This window comes from Vipera ursinii (assembly GCF_947247035.1).
Source record: "Vipera ursinii genome assembly, chromosome: 12".
NCBI lineage: Eukaryota > Metazoa > Chordata > Lepidosauria > Squamata > Viperidae > Vipera > Vipera ursinii.
Window position 1 is genome coordinate 18,669,822 of NC_139525.1, and position 16,350 is coordinate 18,686,171.

Sequence of the window (16,350 nt, forward strand, 5' to 3'; positions counted from 1 at the left end):
TGCTTGCACGCAAAAACATCAAAACTGGCTTTTCTACTTCTGTACCCATATGGCTTTTCAGTAAAGTTCTTTTGCTGTTTAATGCAGTGGGTTGACAGGGAGTTTGTGACATGGGGGATTTTTGGAGATATTGTTATAATGAATGCTGCATAGAAACATAGTCTACTCACACTTATTGCCTTCTGTGTTAGTTGGGTCAGAACAGATAGGCTCAAGACTGAATTTCAGTAAGATATTGTTCTGGTTCCATCTGCTGCTCTGGGAGGGGTCACATTTCCCCTGAAGAATAAGTCATCTGAGAATTCTGACTCATGGTTCCTGGTAGAGCAGCAGGCAGAGACTCTAGTTGATCTGCTAGTTATGTCCTTTCCTGGCCAAAAACCAATGAAGACACCACTGACTCTTGTCATTGTTAGACCACAGAAAATTGTGTTATGTGGTGCCGTATCAGTCCTACAATAGGCTAGACAAACCAATGCCATATAAGTCAGGATTACTTTTATTGGAACAGATATACTAGCAAAAATGCTGAAGTCTGAATGTCCCCACTTTAAATTTGTGCAAACTAGGGAGAGTTGAACCTGATGCCACCACCCTCTCCTCACTATGAACAACGTGCCCCGTTCCAACAAGAAGAGTAGTCTTTCTTTTATCCTTTAGGAAAGGGATGAAAGCAGTATTCTGCTTGAGAGCGTTCAGAATTTTATTTAGGATATAGCAACTGACATACTTTTAATTATACATTTTGGTCTGAAGTCAATACAAATTCATTATGAGTCACAGATAAAGAAATCTAGTAACCTGAAAATAAATTCATGTAATAGCAAATAATTTAAAGGGTTTCACAAAAGCTTCAAGAATTAAGGGGGATTTTTTTCAGCTTCCCTATAAAATAGCTTTTGGTTAATGACCACTGTCAGCTTCCAACAAGTAAGTCATTGGGGAAGGCAGCAGGAAGTCACAAATGGGAATCATGAGATGTCATGCCTAACGACTGCAAGGGATTCACCTAATAATTGCAACTGGAATGGCTGTTTTAAGTTGGCACAGTTGTGTCACTGAACTTTAAGATCGTATCACTTAACAACTGAGTTCCTGTATCAATTCTATTGTTAACCAAGAACTATCTATAAGTATGGGATGATTTTGATAAAGATGGCCAGTAACCTGAAATATTGATGTTTCTTCCCTTGAGCAGTATTTCTGCATTGTTGGATCTCTTTAGTAAAGTCAGGGAAAAGCATATTAGCATTTTTTTTTGGGGGGGGTGCCTTCTGGTGGAGAATTTGTGGCCCTCCACAAGTTGGAGATGTTGGGTATGCTCAACCTTCTCTTAAGACTTTGGGGAGACATGATGACCTCCTTCAAGGACCTGAAGGCTGAAATGGAGAAGAAGAGGCAGAATTGTTCAGAGCTGTTCCACGAGACGGAACCAGAAACAAGGGGATTAAAAATGCAAGGAAGTTGATTTCATCCTAATGATGAAATCGTACTATCTAACTGTGAACCATTTTGCCTTTGCAGTGCCCACTTTTGCACCAGAAATATTTAAACCAGAAGCCTGGATGGGAGATCACTGGACACTGCAATTTTCAAATCCTCCTTAATTCTATGAAAGGAGACTAGGTTCAAGAATGCAATAAATAATTCTGATGAATGAGAATATTTAGCTACAATATGTTTTTCTAAACAGAAAGTATCATTAAAAGAAAAAAATAACACATCATTTAACGTTCCAGCATAACATTTATAGAAGTGAAGGCACATTCTTGAGAAGATTGTGACATATGCTTCATATAAACTAATATTGCACAAGATTGCTTAAAGTTCCTGTTAGCTTTCTTTCAACAACCTTGGACTGTTTCCTGAAAATGGAATCAGCAGATCTGGGACTTTAGCTTTTTGATGGCAGGAAGCAAAGAGGCTCAGAGAGGCAAAAACAGTTCTAGCTTTTCTCTTTTTTAAAACTAATTTTTCAAACTGGTGAAAAAGGGAAAGACATTTGCCTTCATTTGTGAAAAACAATTCTGATCACTGTAAGGAATCTGAAGAATGACTCTTTGCTGTTTTCTGACTTTACCCAAAATATTTGATCAACTGGTGTCTGTCTGCTTAACAAGACTGGGATGAGCAGCAGCAGATAAAATATCTGCCAACATAAAACCTTCAGAAATCTCCACCATAAATGCAATAAAACAATCCCTGCATCATTTTAATTTTGGATGCATTGAAGTATGTTTGCATAACATAAGATAGGTCATCCTTGACTTGTGACTAGTAACACCTACAGCTGTAAAGCACTTTCAGTTGTCATAAAATGTCACAAACACCACACACAAAACACACACACAAATGACTTCATTTTGGGTGCTAGTTGACTTCATTTTGGGTGCTAGTTGACGTGTCCTATGGTCATGTGACTGCAATTTGCAATACTTTTTGGGAAAATGTCCATTCAGGAGAATGGATTCATTTAACGACCATGTGATTCCCTCAATCACCACCGTAGAAACAGTTGAAAAAGTAGGTTAGGTAATATGGGTGCCTCAAATTACAACTGTAATTACTTATGACCCAAATTCTGGTCTGAATTATGGTTGCTAAGCTGAGAACTATTTGTACATTGCTGGCGTGAGAAGTGTGCTCTGGAGGCCTCGGGTGCCTGCAGGAATGCTGGGACTGCAACTCGCACTATCACCAGCCATGCTGCTGGATGCCAGAAACCAGGAACGGCAGGGATTTAAATCCGGTGCATTTTAAGGTGATTGAGGCTGGCTTGGAAGATCTAAGAGGCTAAAAGACATTAAAAGTGCCGTCACTCACTCTGGCCTCCCTGGAGCACTTTTTCAGCATTTTATTTTTAAAAAAAATGGGTTCTGCTTGAAATGCATAGAGATGGACACCAAAGGGAGAGATGGATGCGCCGTGTTTTAAAAGAAGTGGACACCCAGCTAGGAGGAGAAGGGAAAGGGAAAAGGGACTTTTGAATTTAAAGCCAGAGAGAAAACGGGAAGGAGTGACATGGGGAAAATCCTGTCTTGTATGCCTGCTTTAAATAAATCAGAAAAACATGTTTCAGATACATGGAACTACCAGAGCAAATAACAAAAATAAATACATTTAAATGAAATGCATAGCTTGTTCTAAAATCTGCTTTTGAAGCTGTTTGGCTGAGATCTGATAATTTAAGACTCCTGATAAACAAGGGTGCTTGAGGCAGGAAAGAAACTTTTTTTTTATGGAAACAGTAACTTTACATGCTTGATGAGCATTGTACATTCAAGGCAAAGAAGCAACTTTTGGTTCTTTGAAACAAAACCAAGTATAAAACATTATTAACAAATATATCAAGATAAAGACTCTAAAAATCTTACCAAAGCGTGCCAGGATGGCAGAGAACTGGATGAGAAAAAATATTTAGAAAAAAGGGATGATTTCCTCCTGAAACTACGAAATTCAATTCACCATATGAATTTTCAGTTTTCATACTATGTAATTCACTTGACTAAATTGAGGCATATTACATCAATATATAATAAGACACGCCCCGCTCTGTGAACAGAATTTTTTATATATGATTTTTTTAAAAAAAAAATCAACCTTTGCTCCGTCTCAAAAGCATCAATGCCTGTTCTTCCCCTGAGCTGGGCCAGCCAAGGCTCCTCCTCAAAGCTGAGGCTTACTCCTGTCATGGGCCCGTCTCGCTGCACGACTTTTGGCCAGCTGCAATGCCCTGGCACCACAATCCAAAGCCATCTGGAAAGGGGTAAGCCAGACTTGAGCCACGTTTCCTAACCACCCGATCAAACTCCAGTTAAGATCAGGATCAGGGTCTACACCAGGGATCCACAACCCCTGGTCCGTGGATTGGTCCCGGGCTGCAGCATGCCAGCAACCGATCCACACAAACAAGCAAAAGCCCATCCGCGGGATGCAGGCAGCACACAAAACCACGCACTGGCTGATCCGTGGAAAAACCTTTCTCCATGGAACCGGTCCCTGGTGGCAAAAGGTTGGGGGCTTCTGGCCCAGAAAGCTAAAACCTGCGTCCAGCAGGCTTAGGAAGGGAATGTTTAATTCTCCATGCTAGAGGGTTTTTTTGAACCCATCTTACTTTCCCACTCTCTCTTGGAATCCTCAGTGGATGTTTTTTGTGTGCACTCCCAGGAAAGATAAATAAATAGTGCAAGACATCTCTGAAAGTGGATTTTCACCAATCTACCAAGAATTTTGCAGATCTTTGTTTGTGTATTGTCAGCACAATCCCTACAATTTTCTGAGCCCTCTCTGTTCTGGAGGCCACTCCCGGAGGGCTAAAAGAGGAGAAAGGATTTTTAAAAGCTATGATTTAGGCTCTATTTCTCTAGCTGTATATTCCAAATGGTTTTATATTTATTTATTTATTTATTTGATTTATATACCGCCCTTCTCCCGAAGGACTCAGGGCGGTGTACAGGGCAATAAAAATAAGAATACAGGATACAAGATTTAAAGTTAAATGATTGTGCCCAATGTAGTAAGTTAGTTAAAAGCAATGTTAAAACCCCAAACCCATCAGGCCAGGCCGGCTTGTTCGAATAGATAAGTTTTTAGATCACGCCGGAAGGAGCGAAGGTCGGGGGCCATCCGGAGTTCAGCCGGTAAGCGGTTCTAAAGGACCGGTGCGCCCACCAGGGTATTAAAATGCCTAAATTTTGTGACTTAAACAAAACTGAAAATTAAATAATTTTTTCATGAACTTTGATCCTGATAGTGGATCTCACTCCTCACTGATTAGGGGGATGGACTAGAAGACCTGCAAGGTCCCTTCCAGCTCCATTCTGATTGATTGCTTTAAATGAAGACAAGTTCATCATCAGGTAAAAAAGACAGCATGGATCTTACAAGGCTAATTCTTGCACTCACTGTTTCAAAATTATGAAAGCAAAAAGTTTTGTGCGAGGCCAATTTTGTTCTCCAAACAGTTGTTCACACTCAAGCCAGATCCGCCTTCTGAAGTCAGTGTTGGAGGAGAAGAAGCTCTTGCAGGGAGGTGCCTCCGAATCCTCTGAGCTACGCAAGCCTGACATATTATTCTTAGCAGGACAGAGACCCACAAGAAGGAAGGACTGGGAACACGAGGGAGACAACTGGCAGTTCCAGTTCTTTAGGGGTCTGGACGGTGACCAGAGGGAATGGTCTGGCTGGACTCCCACACAAAGAAAGTGGGAAGGGGTGGCCCAGCTTCTTCACAAGCCACAAATGAGGGAGGGGTAGAAAAGGCGGAGCCCTGCGGAGGCCCAGAAGGTACCGGGGCGTGACTGCCGGCCAAGAGGCCGTCGGCCAAGAGGCCGGGCACGCAGAAGAGGGCGGCTCTGCTCCTGCCCAGTCCCAGACGTGACCGTTCCTGAGAACGCCTCTGCTTCCGTGTAGAGGTAAGGCACGCTTCTTTGGCAAATGGGAAAATAACAACAAGGCCTAGAAACCATAAGCTGGTAGCAACCGGAAGATATTGTTGTTTTGGCTTCTTCCCAAAAAATCAACTTGAAAAGCAACTCAGTATTGTAATTCCAGATTCTGTTCCATTTTGGAACCTTTTGTCCCGTTCTGGCTGCTGAGAGAAGCAAAACAGCGTGGAACACGCTGATCTCCCTGGGCGAAAGCCCCAGCGTGCCCTCCCTGGTGCAGCTGGGCAGGTCCAGCGCAAGAGATGCCCGAACAGCTTCTTCACACGGCTGTGTCATCTTCCTCCCGGGAATCCCCGACCAGCAGTGAATGCTTGTCGGGCTCGCTCAGGGCAGAGTTGCTGAGCGAGCGCTTGTCGGAGAAGAGGGAGGCGATGGAGGCTTGACTGTAGTGGATAATTCGGTCCATGAGGCTCAGTTTCGGAGACCCTGGCCCAACATCGTCAATCCCAATGTGGACGCTGATTTCTGAAGTGCTCTTGCACCTCACCTGGCTGCGGGCATGGCGCTCGTACTCCTCACAGGTAGGCTTCTTATAACTAAAGGGGAATACAACCAGGATCGGTGGGTGGTTCTTGAAAACCTGAGCCAGGGATTACCCGGACCTTTCAGCCCCAAGAGCCCCATGTGTGAGGCTGACCTTTGTGGCACCTTTTACATTTTTTTTTTGGGGGGGGGGGGAAAGGGATACTAGTGGCAAACTTTGTCTCAGAGTCTGAAGAGCACAACTCTTCCACCAAATTACTCCCAGTCAAGAAAGTTCCTGACTTCTCTGCTATGGCTTTTATAGCCTCAAAACATTTTTCTTCTTGCTTTAACATTTTGTTTAACGTGACATTATGACAAGCCTTCCTGGTCCAGAGATGGCCCGGCGCACTTTAAAGGCAGCACGGTTCCCCTTCCCCCAAGGAGAAGGCCTCTTCTGATCCCGGTTTTGCATGCAGCTTCTCCATCAACCCACCAGGCTTCACCCAGAGAGCAACTCTGCCGCCCTTGATACCCAGCTCTTTCAGTAAAGGACACGGCCCACAAGGAAGGCAGACAACTGAAATGTATTCTGGCCTCTCCTCGTCATTTAGCTAACAATCAGGCTCTGGACGGCCTTTCACTAACGAAGATCACCACAAAAGGAACCCCTGAGCAATGGCTGAAGATGAGCTGTTCTGCTTCTTCCTCCCCCTCTCTCTCCTGCGCAGGTCGCCCCTCCCCTCCCGTCTGCAGAGCTACTCACAGTTTGAGCAGCAGAGAAGACAGGACCACGGAGACGGAGGAGGCTGCCATTGCTGCAGATCCCATCCAAGGCTGCAGAACCAAACCAATCGGCAGGAAGACGCCTAGGGCCAAGCACGCCAGAGGTCAAACTTGGAAACACCAATGGGAATACAGAGCGTGAAGCATCTTCACTACTTCCTGTCACTGGGGTGGGGAGGAGGAGGTGGAAGAGGAACTCGAACCCAAATCGAAAAGAGGGGATTGAAGAAGCCACTTGCAGAGGAAAAATGTCTTTGCCCCCATAAACTCAAGAACCCCTCCTTTCTCTACCGAAAGTGGCTGAAGGAAAGTGGGAGGAAAGTCTGGAATTTGATGCCCACTTCATGCTTCCTTTCTCAGGTACCGTTTCCCGGAGCTTTCTGCTTTACTTAAAGAGCTCCATGCACATCAATTCACAGGCCTTTTGTGTAGGACGCCACACAGCCGTTCAACACCAAGGGACCTTCCCTACCTGCAGCAACAGGAACGCCAACAAGATTGTATATGAGAGCAAAGACAAAGTTGATCCGTATCCTTTTAACCGTTTTCCGTGATAAATCTATGCTTGCCACCACGTCCAACAAATCATTCTGCAAAATAGGTTTCAGAAAATACTTAACATGATTAATTCTATCAATCAACACTTTAGATTCCTGGTAACACTTAACAAAGCTACATCGCTTTCTGGACCTCAGCAAAACTCAACACCATTGGACCATTTCAGAAATACATATATAATAAAAAAAACAGGTAGGGGACAGGCTGGACAACCTATAACCCCCAGGTCTCCCTTAATCTACTTTCCACTAGACTGCTGGGTCCCCAAGGCCAGATGGAAGAGGCCTCAAACAATAAATAAGCGCTTTACCAGGAAAAGAAATAGAAAATAATCTTTAAAAATCCTGGCTCTAGCGTGCTCACTTCGTACCACCTCTCCCCCCACTGGGCCTTTTCCCCTCTCACCAAAACATTCACCGTTCTTTACTCAAATGAAGAAAAGAGGTGCTCTGAGAACGTTCCAAGCAAGAGCAGCTGAAGGGCTGAATGGGTGGCCCAGAGGCAGTGAGCTCCCTTCACTGCAGGTGTCCTACGGGCAGCTCGAGCAGGACCCGTCCATCAGGCAGAGCTTGAATTAAAAGCCCCTCGGAGTCCTCTCCGTTTCAGAAAGGAAATGCACAAATTGATGCAGGCTTAGCCTCTGCTCTTTGGCAGAGTCTTCCCCTCCAGCGCCCAACTTACCCTGATCAAAACCACATCGGCTGCTTCTATCGCCACGTCGGTGCCTGTGCCGATGGCAATGCCAACATTAGCCATGGCCAGGGCTGGGGAATCATTGATGCCATCACCCACCATGGCCACCCGTTTTCCTTCTTCTTGCAGCTGCCTCACTTTGGCAACTTTGTGGGAAGGGAGCACTTCCGCAAATACTTTGGTGATGCCAACCTAAAAACGAGAGAGAGAAGGCTGAGAAGCCCAAAGGAAGGAACGGCACTCTGCCCTGGAATCAGGGTGAGCCAAGGCCGCCTTCCAGTTCAAGAGATTCCGGTTTTCCAAAGGCACAGCTCCAATCATCAGTGAGGGCATGTAAGATAAAGTGAAAATATAACACAAGTTGACTGCATTATGAAGCCCCGGAGGCGCCAAAAGAACCCTCGGGCATCCAGCAGCTTACCTGAGAAGCAATGGACCTGGCAGTTCTGCCATTGTCCCCTGTGATCAGGACCACCTCCAAACCCATCCCCTTCAGAGTCCGCACGGCAAGATCCGCTTCAGGCTTCACAGTGTCAGCAATGGCTACCAAACCACACAACTCCCCTAGAAGACAAACATGCTCTCATGAAAGCACAGATGCCGCTGGAAAAGGCCTCCTTTTCCATTATGTTTCTTCCTAAACTTACTGGGATCTGACTTAAGTTACATTTTCATCTTTTACTGGTTTTATTGATACATTACAATAAAACAATTTATTGATTGTTGTGAGCTGCCCACAGTTGTTGACAGTCAGGCAGCCTATAAATTTAAAGAGTAATACTAGTGGGCCACTTGGTTAGTTGCTACAAGAGCAACAGACTGACTACAAACAACAGCGTGACAAAGTAGTAACAATGGTGCGTTGGAAGATCATAAAGTTTAAAAATATATCATGTTGCATTTATATGAATGATTTGCATTTATATGAATGGTATGAAGGGATTTCCAGGAGCCAAAATGGTTAGGATTAAGAGAGAAAAAAGTCTTGGGTTAGGCTTGCTTCAGGCCTCAGAAGCAATCAGGGTGGTGCCAGTGGAGGCTCAAGCATTACTCCACCTTTTGCTATTGTAAATGCTGAAACAAGGTGCAGATCTGCAAAAGACAGGGGCAATTATTCTTCTGGGGGGGGGGCTGAGAGAGAATCAAGAGGGGGGGAGATTTCTCATTGCTTAGGAAAAAATAAATGTGTAAAACCCCTCAGCCATAAAAACAGTCTTTAGAAACATACAGTCACAGGAAATGTGTATATGTGTAAAGGTAAAGGTAAAGGTAAAGGTTCCCCCGCACATGCGTGCTAGTTGTTTCCAACTCTAGGGGCCGGTGCTCAACTCCGTTTCAAAGCCTAACAGCCAGCATTTGTCCGAGGACGTCTCCATGGTCATGTGGCCGGCATGACTAGACGCCAAAGGCGCATGGAACGCTGTTACCTTCCCACCGTAGTGGTTCCTATTTTTCTACTTGCATTTTTACGTGCTTTCGAACTGCTAGGTTGGCAGAAGCTGGGATGAGTAACAGGCGCTCACTCTGCTACGCGGCACTCGGGATTCGACCCGCCAAACTGCCGACCTTCTGATCGACAAGCTCAGTGTCCTAACCCACTGAGCCACCACGTCCCTTGTGTATGTGTAGGGAGGGCGCGATTTGCACATCGTGACACACCTTCACAGAGAATCATCCTAAGTTTGTTTAAGCCAATGGAAGCAGGAAAATACTGGGCTCCTCCAAGCTGGGGCTAACCCTGGTTCATTGTGACATTCCATTTAGGCCAATTATATGATTGAAATATTCCAATGAAACAAACAGAATATTTTATTTCTAAAAGAGTTTAATAAGAATCAATTTACTTATTTAATAATTTGCTGTCCATCTCATATTGAAACAACTCTTTTGAATATTTGAAGGCAAGACTATTTGATGGTTTATATATCTGCATTATTTAAAGAAAAATAGTCAATGATAATGATTAACAAATTTTAAAATGTCAAACAACTGCGCATTTACATTTATTGTAAATGAAATTTGTTGTTGTTGTTGTTAGTTGCGAAGTCGTGTCCGACCCATCGCGACCCCATGGACAACGTTTCTCCAGGCCTTCCTGTCCTCTACCATCTGTTCCCACAGAGAGGGCCTCCTCAGGGTGCCACCGATCAGAGAATGTCGATTGGTGGCCCCCAGGCGGAGATCCTTCTCTGTGGGCACCCCGGAGCTATGGAATCAGTTACCGGTTGAGCTCCGGATGGCACCCAATCTTCGCTCCTTCCGTTGCGATCTAAAGACATTCTTATTTGAACAAGCCGGCCTGGCCTGATGGGGGATGGGTGGGTTTTTATTGTTATTTTAATATTTGTATTTACTGTTTTTAGTGGGCATATATTTAATCCTTTTTTAACTTTTGTAACTCTGTATTTTTTATGCTTGCCCAGTTCACCGCCCTGAGTCCTTCGGGAGAAGGGCAGTATATAAATAAATTATTATTATTATTATTATTATTATTATTATTATTAATTATTATTATTATTATTATTATTATTATTATTATTATTATTATTATTATTATTATTATCGGCAGTTTGGCGGGTCAAATCCCGAGTGCCGCGTAACAGAGTGAGCGCCTGTTACTTGTCCCAGCTTCTGCCAACCTAGCAGTTCGAAAGCACGTAAAAAATGCAAGTAGAAAAATAGGGACCACCACGGTGGGAAGGTAACAGCATTCCGTGCGCCTTTGGCGTCTAGTCATGCCAGCCACATGACCACGGAGACGTCCTCGGACAAGTGCTGGCTCTTCGGCTTTGAAACGGAGATGAGCACCGGCCCCTAGAGTCGGAAACGACTAGCACGCATGTGCGGGGGAACCTTTACCTTTACCTTTTATTATTATTATTATTATTATTATTATTATTATTATTATTATTATTATTATTAATTATTATTATTATTTATTATCTTCTGGAGTCCATTTAAGCTCACGCCTCCTGCTTCAGTGACTCCATCCAGCCACCTCATTCTCTGTCGTCCCCTTCTTCTATTGCCCTCAATCTTTCCCAGCATTAGGCTCTTCTCCAGTGAGTCCTTCCTTCTCATTAGGTGGCCAAAGTATTTGAGTTTTAGGTTCAGGATCTGGCCTTCTAAAGAGCAGTCAGGGTTGATCTCCTCTAGGACTGACCGGTTTGATCGCCGTGCAGTCCAAGGAACTCGCAGGAGTCTTCTCCAGCACCAGAGTTCAAAGGCCTCAATTCTTTGGCGCTCAGCCTTTCTTATGGTCCAGCTTTCACTGCCATACATTGCAAATGGGAAGACCATAGCCTTGACTATACACACTTTTGTTGACAGGGTGATGTCTCTGCTTTTTAGTGTGCTGTCTAGATTTGCCATGGCTTTCCTCCCAAGGAGCAAGCGTATTTTAATTTCTTGGCTACAGTCCCCATCTGCAGTGATCTTGGAGCCCAGTAAAATAAAATCTGTCACTACCTCCATTTCTTCCCCATCTATTTGCCAGGAATATCTTAGGTTGTTGATGTTTCTTCCGGCAACCTTAATTCCAACTTTTGATTCATCTAGCCCTGCCTTTCTCATGATGTGCTCTGCATATAAGTTAAATAGGCAAGGCGACAGTATACAGCCTTGCCGGACTCCTTTTCCAATTTTGAACCAATCGATGGTTCCGTGTCCAGTTCTCACTGTTGCTTCTTGGCCCGCACATAGATTTCTCAAGAGACAAATAAGATGGTCTGGTATGCCCATCTCTTTAAGAACTTGCCAGAGTTTGTTATGATCCACACAATCAAAGGCTTTAGCATAGTCAATGAAGCAGAAGTGGATGTTTTTCTGGAACTCTCTAGCTTTCTCCATGATCCAGCGTATGTTAGCAATTTGATCTCTAGTTCCTCTGCCTCTTCGAAATCCTGCCTGTACTTCTGGTAGTTCTCGATCCACATACTGCTTGTAGAATTTTAAGCATAACTTTACTAGCATGAGAAATGAGTGCAATGGTGCGATAGTTTGAACATTCTTTGGCACTGCCTTTCTTTGGAATTGGAATGTAAACTGATCTTTTCCAATCCTGTGGCCACTGTTGAGTTTTCCAAATTTGCTGGCAAATTGAGTGTAGCACTTTTACTGCATTGTCTTTTAAGATTTTGAATAGCTCAGCTGGAATACTGTCACCTCCACTAGCTTTGTTGTTGCTCAGCTTTTCTAAGGCCCACTTCACTTCACATTCTAGGATGTCTGGCTCGAGGTCAGTGACCACCTCACTGTGATTATCAGGGACGTTAAGCTCATTCTTGTATAGTTCTTCTTTGTAATTTTGCCACCTCTTCTTAATCTCTTCTGCCTCTGTTAGGTCCCTGCCATTTTGGTCCTTTATCATGCCCATTTTTGCATGAAACGTTCCTTTCATCTCTCCAATTTTCTTGAAAAGATCTCTGGTCCTCCCTATTCTATTGTTTTCTTCTATTTTTTTGCATTGTTCATTTAAGAAGGCATTCTTATCTCTTCTAGCTATTCTTTGGAATTCTGCATTTAATTGGGCATATCTTTCTTTTTCTCCCTTGCCTTTCGCTTCCCTCCTTTCCTCAGCTATTTGCAATGCTTCCTCAGACAACCATTTTGCTTTCTTGCATTTCTTTTTCTTTGGGATGGTTTTAGTTGCTACCTCTTGTACAATGTTGCGAACCTCTGTCCATAGTTCTTCAGGCACTCTGTCTATCAGATGTAATTCCTTAAATCTATTTGTCACCTCTACTGTATATTCAACAGGGATATGATTTAATTCATACCTGACTGGCCTAGCGCTTTTCCCTACTTTCTTTAATTGAAGCCTACACTTTGCAACGAGAAGCTCATGGTCTGAGCCACAGTCAGCTCCTGGTCTTGTTTTTACTGACTGTATAGAGCTTCTCCATCTTTGGCTGCAGAGCACATAGTCAATCTGATTTCTGTGTTGACTGTCTGGTGATGTAAATGTAAATGAAATAAATACTCCTAAATGCTCATTCAGAACTACTCCGAAGTTTTATTCATTATTTGGAATTGTTATGAGGTGCATCTTTGGAAATAATTTTCCCCCCGTTGATTTCTATCCTGCCCAACTGTTTCAACACATCCAGTTATACCTCCTTTTTCACTGCACCTCCTTCGGCCTTTTTAAACTAAAACACTGACTATCCAAATCCCCAAGCCTACCGTCCACAGCGACAAGAACGGCCGTGCGGCCTCGGCGCTCGTGCTCAGTCATTGCTTCGTCAATATCACCCCTGAGAAGGAGGCCATTCCTGGACATCCACTCTCGGTTTCCAATGAGAACAGAATATTTGTGAGACATCCCTGTGTCTGAAAGGAAAATTTCCATTATTCAAAAAAGGGGAACAATTTAACACCAAGAACGGTGTTAGTCAAGGCCAGCCAAAAAGCTGAAATGTGCTGCACCCTTTCAGGCCAACAAATGGTATTAAAAGATACGGGACTTAGAATCATAGGGCTGGAAGGAGCCCCATCCTTATTCCATCCTGGACTAACGGTTGTCCAATATTTTTTGAGAACCACAGCAATAGCGCTCCTGCAAAGCCTGGGAGGCGGCCGGTTCTCCTTGGGTCCAGGCTGGATCGCTCTCTAAGGAGCTTCCACCCACTGCTTTTTGTTCTGTCCTCAGATGTTTTGGAGGATAAATCATCCCTAAGCCTCCTCTTCATTAGGCTAAACATACCTTGTCCCCTTAGCTATTCATACTACAGTTTAGCCTTCAGACCCCTGATCATCTTTGTTGTACTGGATGCCAGCTGTGGCCTTAGTAGGGCAGTATGGAGCGGTACTATCGCTTCTCGTGATCTTGATGCTGTCCTTCTGTTAAGGCAATTTAGGACTACATTGGCCTTTTTGGCAACTGTAGCTCACTGCTGGCTCATATATAGTGGTGGACCATGAGGACACCTAGATCCCTCTCAGATACTACCAATGTTCATAAGGTATACCTCACAACAGACGCACAAAATGAATAATAGAAGTTGGTTATCAAAACAAGGATTCAAAATAAGAACAAAGTAGCATCAAAGCATTTCAAGACACCCCATAGCAGATCTCATAGATGCCTATCTCATCATCATTTAAATCATACATCAGTCTAGCCATTCTATCAAATCAAGGAAGCTGCAACTCCCAAAAGCTTGTGCTTTTAAAATAATATTTGTTAGCTGGAAAAGATGCTACCAAACTCCTACCGATATCTATTTAATAATAAATGGCACTGCTCATGAATGCCAAGTTGATAATGATCTTTATTCATTTCTAGCTAAGGAAAGAATGAGACCTGAACTAGCCTGATTACGATTGCCCAGAAATAAAAACAAAAATCAAAGTCATGTGACCTTGGTTGGACTGTTTTAAGCTGTAAGTGATGTCATTTTATGCCTAATTGTGTTTCCATGTATTTGAACCTCACTGCCTTCCAGAAAAATCAGTTGTCCCATCCATCTGCAGAACGAAATGAAAACCTCCACAAGCTATTGAACATCTTACTGTGCAAAGTCAACAGCATTTGCTTCAATGGTCACAGAATAAACTAGTCTCGGAAAGCTGCTCAGGAAGACAATAGCTGGGATCGTTTAAAATTGAAAAAAAGAGCCCCAGTGGGCCTGGGGATTGTGCATTTCTCCCCTTTGTCACAGGGCTGAACACAATTTACTTTCAGTTCTGCCTAGGATTAATCTTATGAACTGGAAAATGAAGGCTTCTTTGAAGCCCAAAGCAAACGCATCTAGACCAGATTCCATTCTCAGAACAGCCCAAATGGGCCAATAAAGCCCAGGGGAAGCTATAAGATAATCCTACCCAACTGTCCTTTGCTAACCCCTCCCGCCCCCCCAAAAGAGGACCCCAGGCTTCATTTGCAAACTCTTGTATTCCAATTACATAAAGCAGGCTGTTTAATGGGCATCATTAGGTAACCTGTGCCTACTGGAAAGCAGAATCTCTGTAGTAGGCCGCTTCCTATTGGGAACAAGGGAACATTTTATGGCTGTGAACGGGGAAGCATTACTACACAACTGTCCTACAAGGCATACCATGCCAATCCAGAAAACAGAACTCCGCTCTCCAGAAGCCAAATCCTTGCCAAGAACACAAGCTTCCATTTACCAGCCCACATGAACTCACCTGCTATCTGCTCATTGATGATCAAAGCTGGCTGCCTCAGTGGCTCAGCCTTCTCCTCCAGGCTCACTAGAGCAGCGTTCCTGACATTGGTCTCTTCTACGGTTTCACCCCTGCTGCAGAGGAGGCCTTCAATATTGGTAACTTTACAGCTAACCCCACAGCCAGGCACCACCTGGAAATCAGTGCATGTCCCAAGGGTATCTGCCTCCAGTTCCTAGAGAAAGGAAAGGGCCACACAACAAACTCACCTGGGCAGAAACAGGACCATGATCTGAAACAAGAGCTCCAAATCCAGATTCCAATACAAGACGTGGGAATAAAATAAGCAATAATAACCCTTCCCAAATCTGGAGGACATGTAAGGTATGAAGGCCTCCAAGAGGGACATATGCAAGCAGTTTTGAATTACAGTATATGCCTAAAGTATCTGAAATATCTGGCAAAGTACAGCTCTTGTACATTTTGCCCGTGCTTTACTTATATTTGAACCCATCTTTTTTCTAAGGAGCAAAGGTAGCACGTTTAAATCTCATTTTACTTCCTGCATACGCGCCTTGGTGGCGCAGTGGGCTAATGCCTCCTTAAGTAACACCAGCTGCCTGCAATTAGTGCAGGTTCGAGTCCCACCAGGCTCAAGGTTGACTCAGCCTTCCATCCTTCCGAGGTAGGTAAAATGAGGACCCAGATTGTTGGGGGCAATAAGCTGACTTTGTAATAACGCCGCTTGGGGGGGGGGCGAAAGCCCTAATAAGCAGGCATATACATAGAATGAAGGCTATTGCTAAGCACGTTGGTTTGTGCTTAAATTGTAAGCCGCCCTGAGTCTTCGGAGAAGGGCGGGATATAAATGGGATTAAAATAAAAATAAAAAATACTCTTATCACTCCTGAGGAGTGAGATAGGCTAAGAACGAGAAAATGGGAGAATGACTCAAGAACTGTTCACCAGTGCACGTCAGTCAAGACAATTTCTAACAGCCTAAAAGATCTGCACCAAGTGCAAACTCATTGGATTAATCAAGGAGAAAGTGGAAGGTTTAGACTTTTTCAGGCACGTCTAGCCACTTTGAGAAAGAGGAATTCCTCGGAAAGGCAGAAGTCTGTATTCAAAATGAATGCAGTGAGGAAGAAACAACTACAAGGAAAAATGGTCACATTTTGTCACTCAGAGAACACAAAAACCCCGCCACTGGAGTCTCAGGGCTAGGCATTTTCTCTGCTTCTGTTTCACCTGAAGCCGCTGGGTGAGATCATCC

General features: G+C 43.9%; 1 protein-coding gene across 2 annotated transcripts in view; it reads right to left on the minus strand.

Moving 5' to 3' along the window:
• Nucleotides 1-679: 679 nt before the first annotated feature.
• Nucleotides 680-16,350, minus strand: part of ATP7A (ATPase copper transporting alpha) — a 51,754-nt gene continuing 36,083 nt past the window's right edge. For both annotated transcript variants that reach the window (XM_083372303.1, XM_083372302.1), the window contains 7 exons: nucleotides 15,096-15,309; nucleotides 13,131-13,277; nucleotides 8,368-8,510; nucleotides 7,935-8,138; nucleotides 7,168-7,285; nucleotides 6,676-6,778; nucleotides 680-5,983 (listed from right to left, as the gene is read on the minus strand). In XM_083372303.1, the coding sequence (XP_083228429.1) occupies nucleotides 5,707-5,983; nucleotides 6,676-6,778; nucleotides 7,168-7,285; nucleotides 7,935-8,138; nucleotides 8,368-8,510; nucleotides 13,131-13,277; nucleotides 15,096-15,309 (1,206 nt within the window). In that variant the 3' untranslated portion in view covers nucleotides 680-5,706. The remainder of the gene's footprint in view (nucleotides 5,984-6,675; nucleotides 6,779-7,167; nucleotides 7,286-7,934; nucleotides 8,139-8,367; nucleotides 8,511-13,130; nucleotides 13,278-15,095; nucleotides 15,310-16,350) is intronic.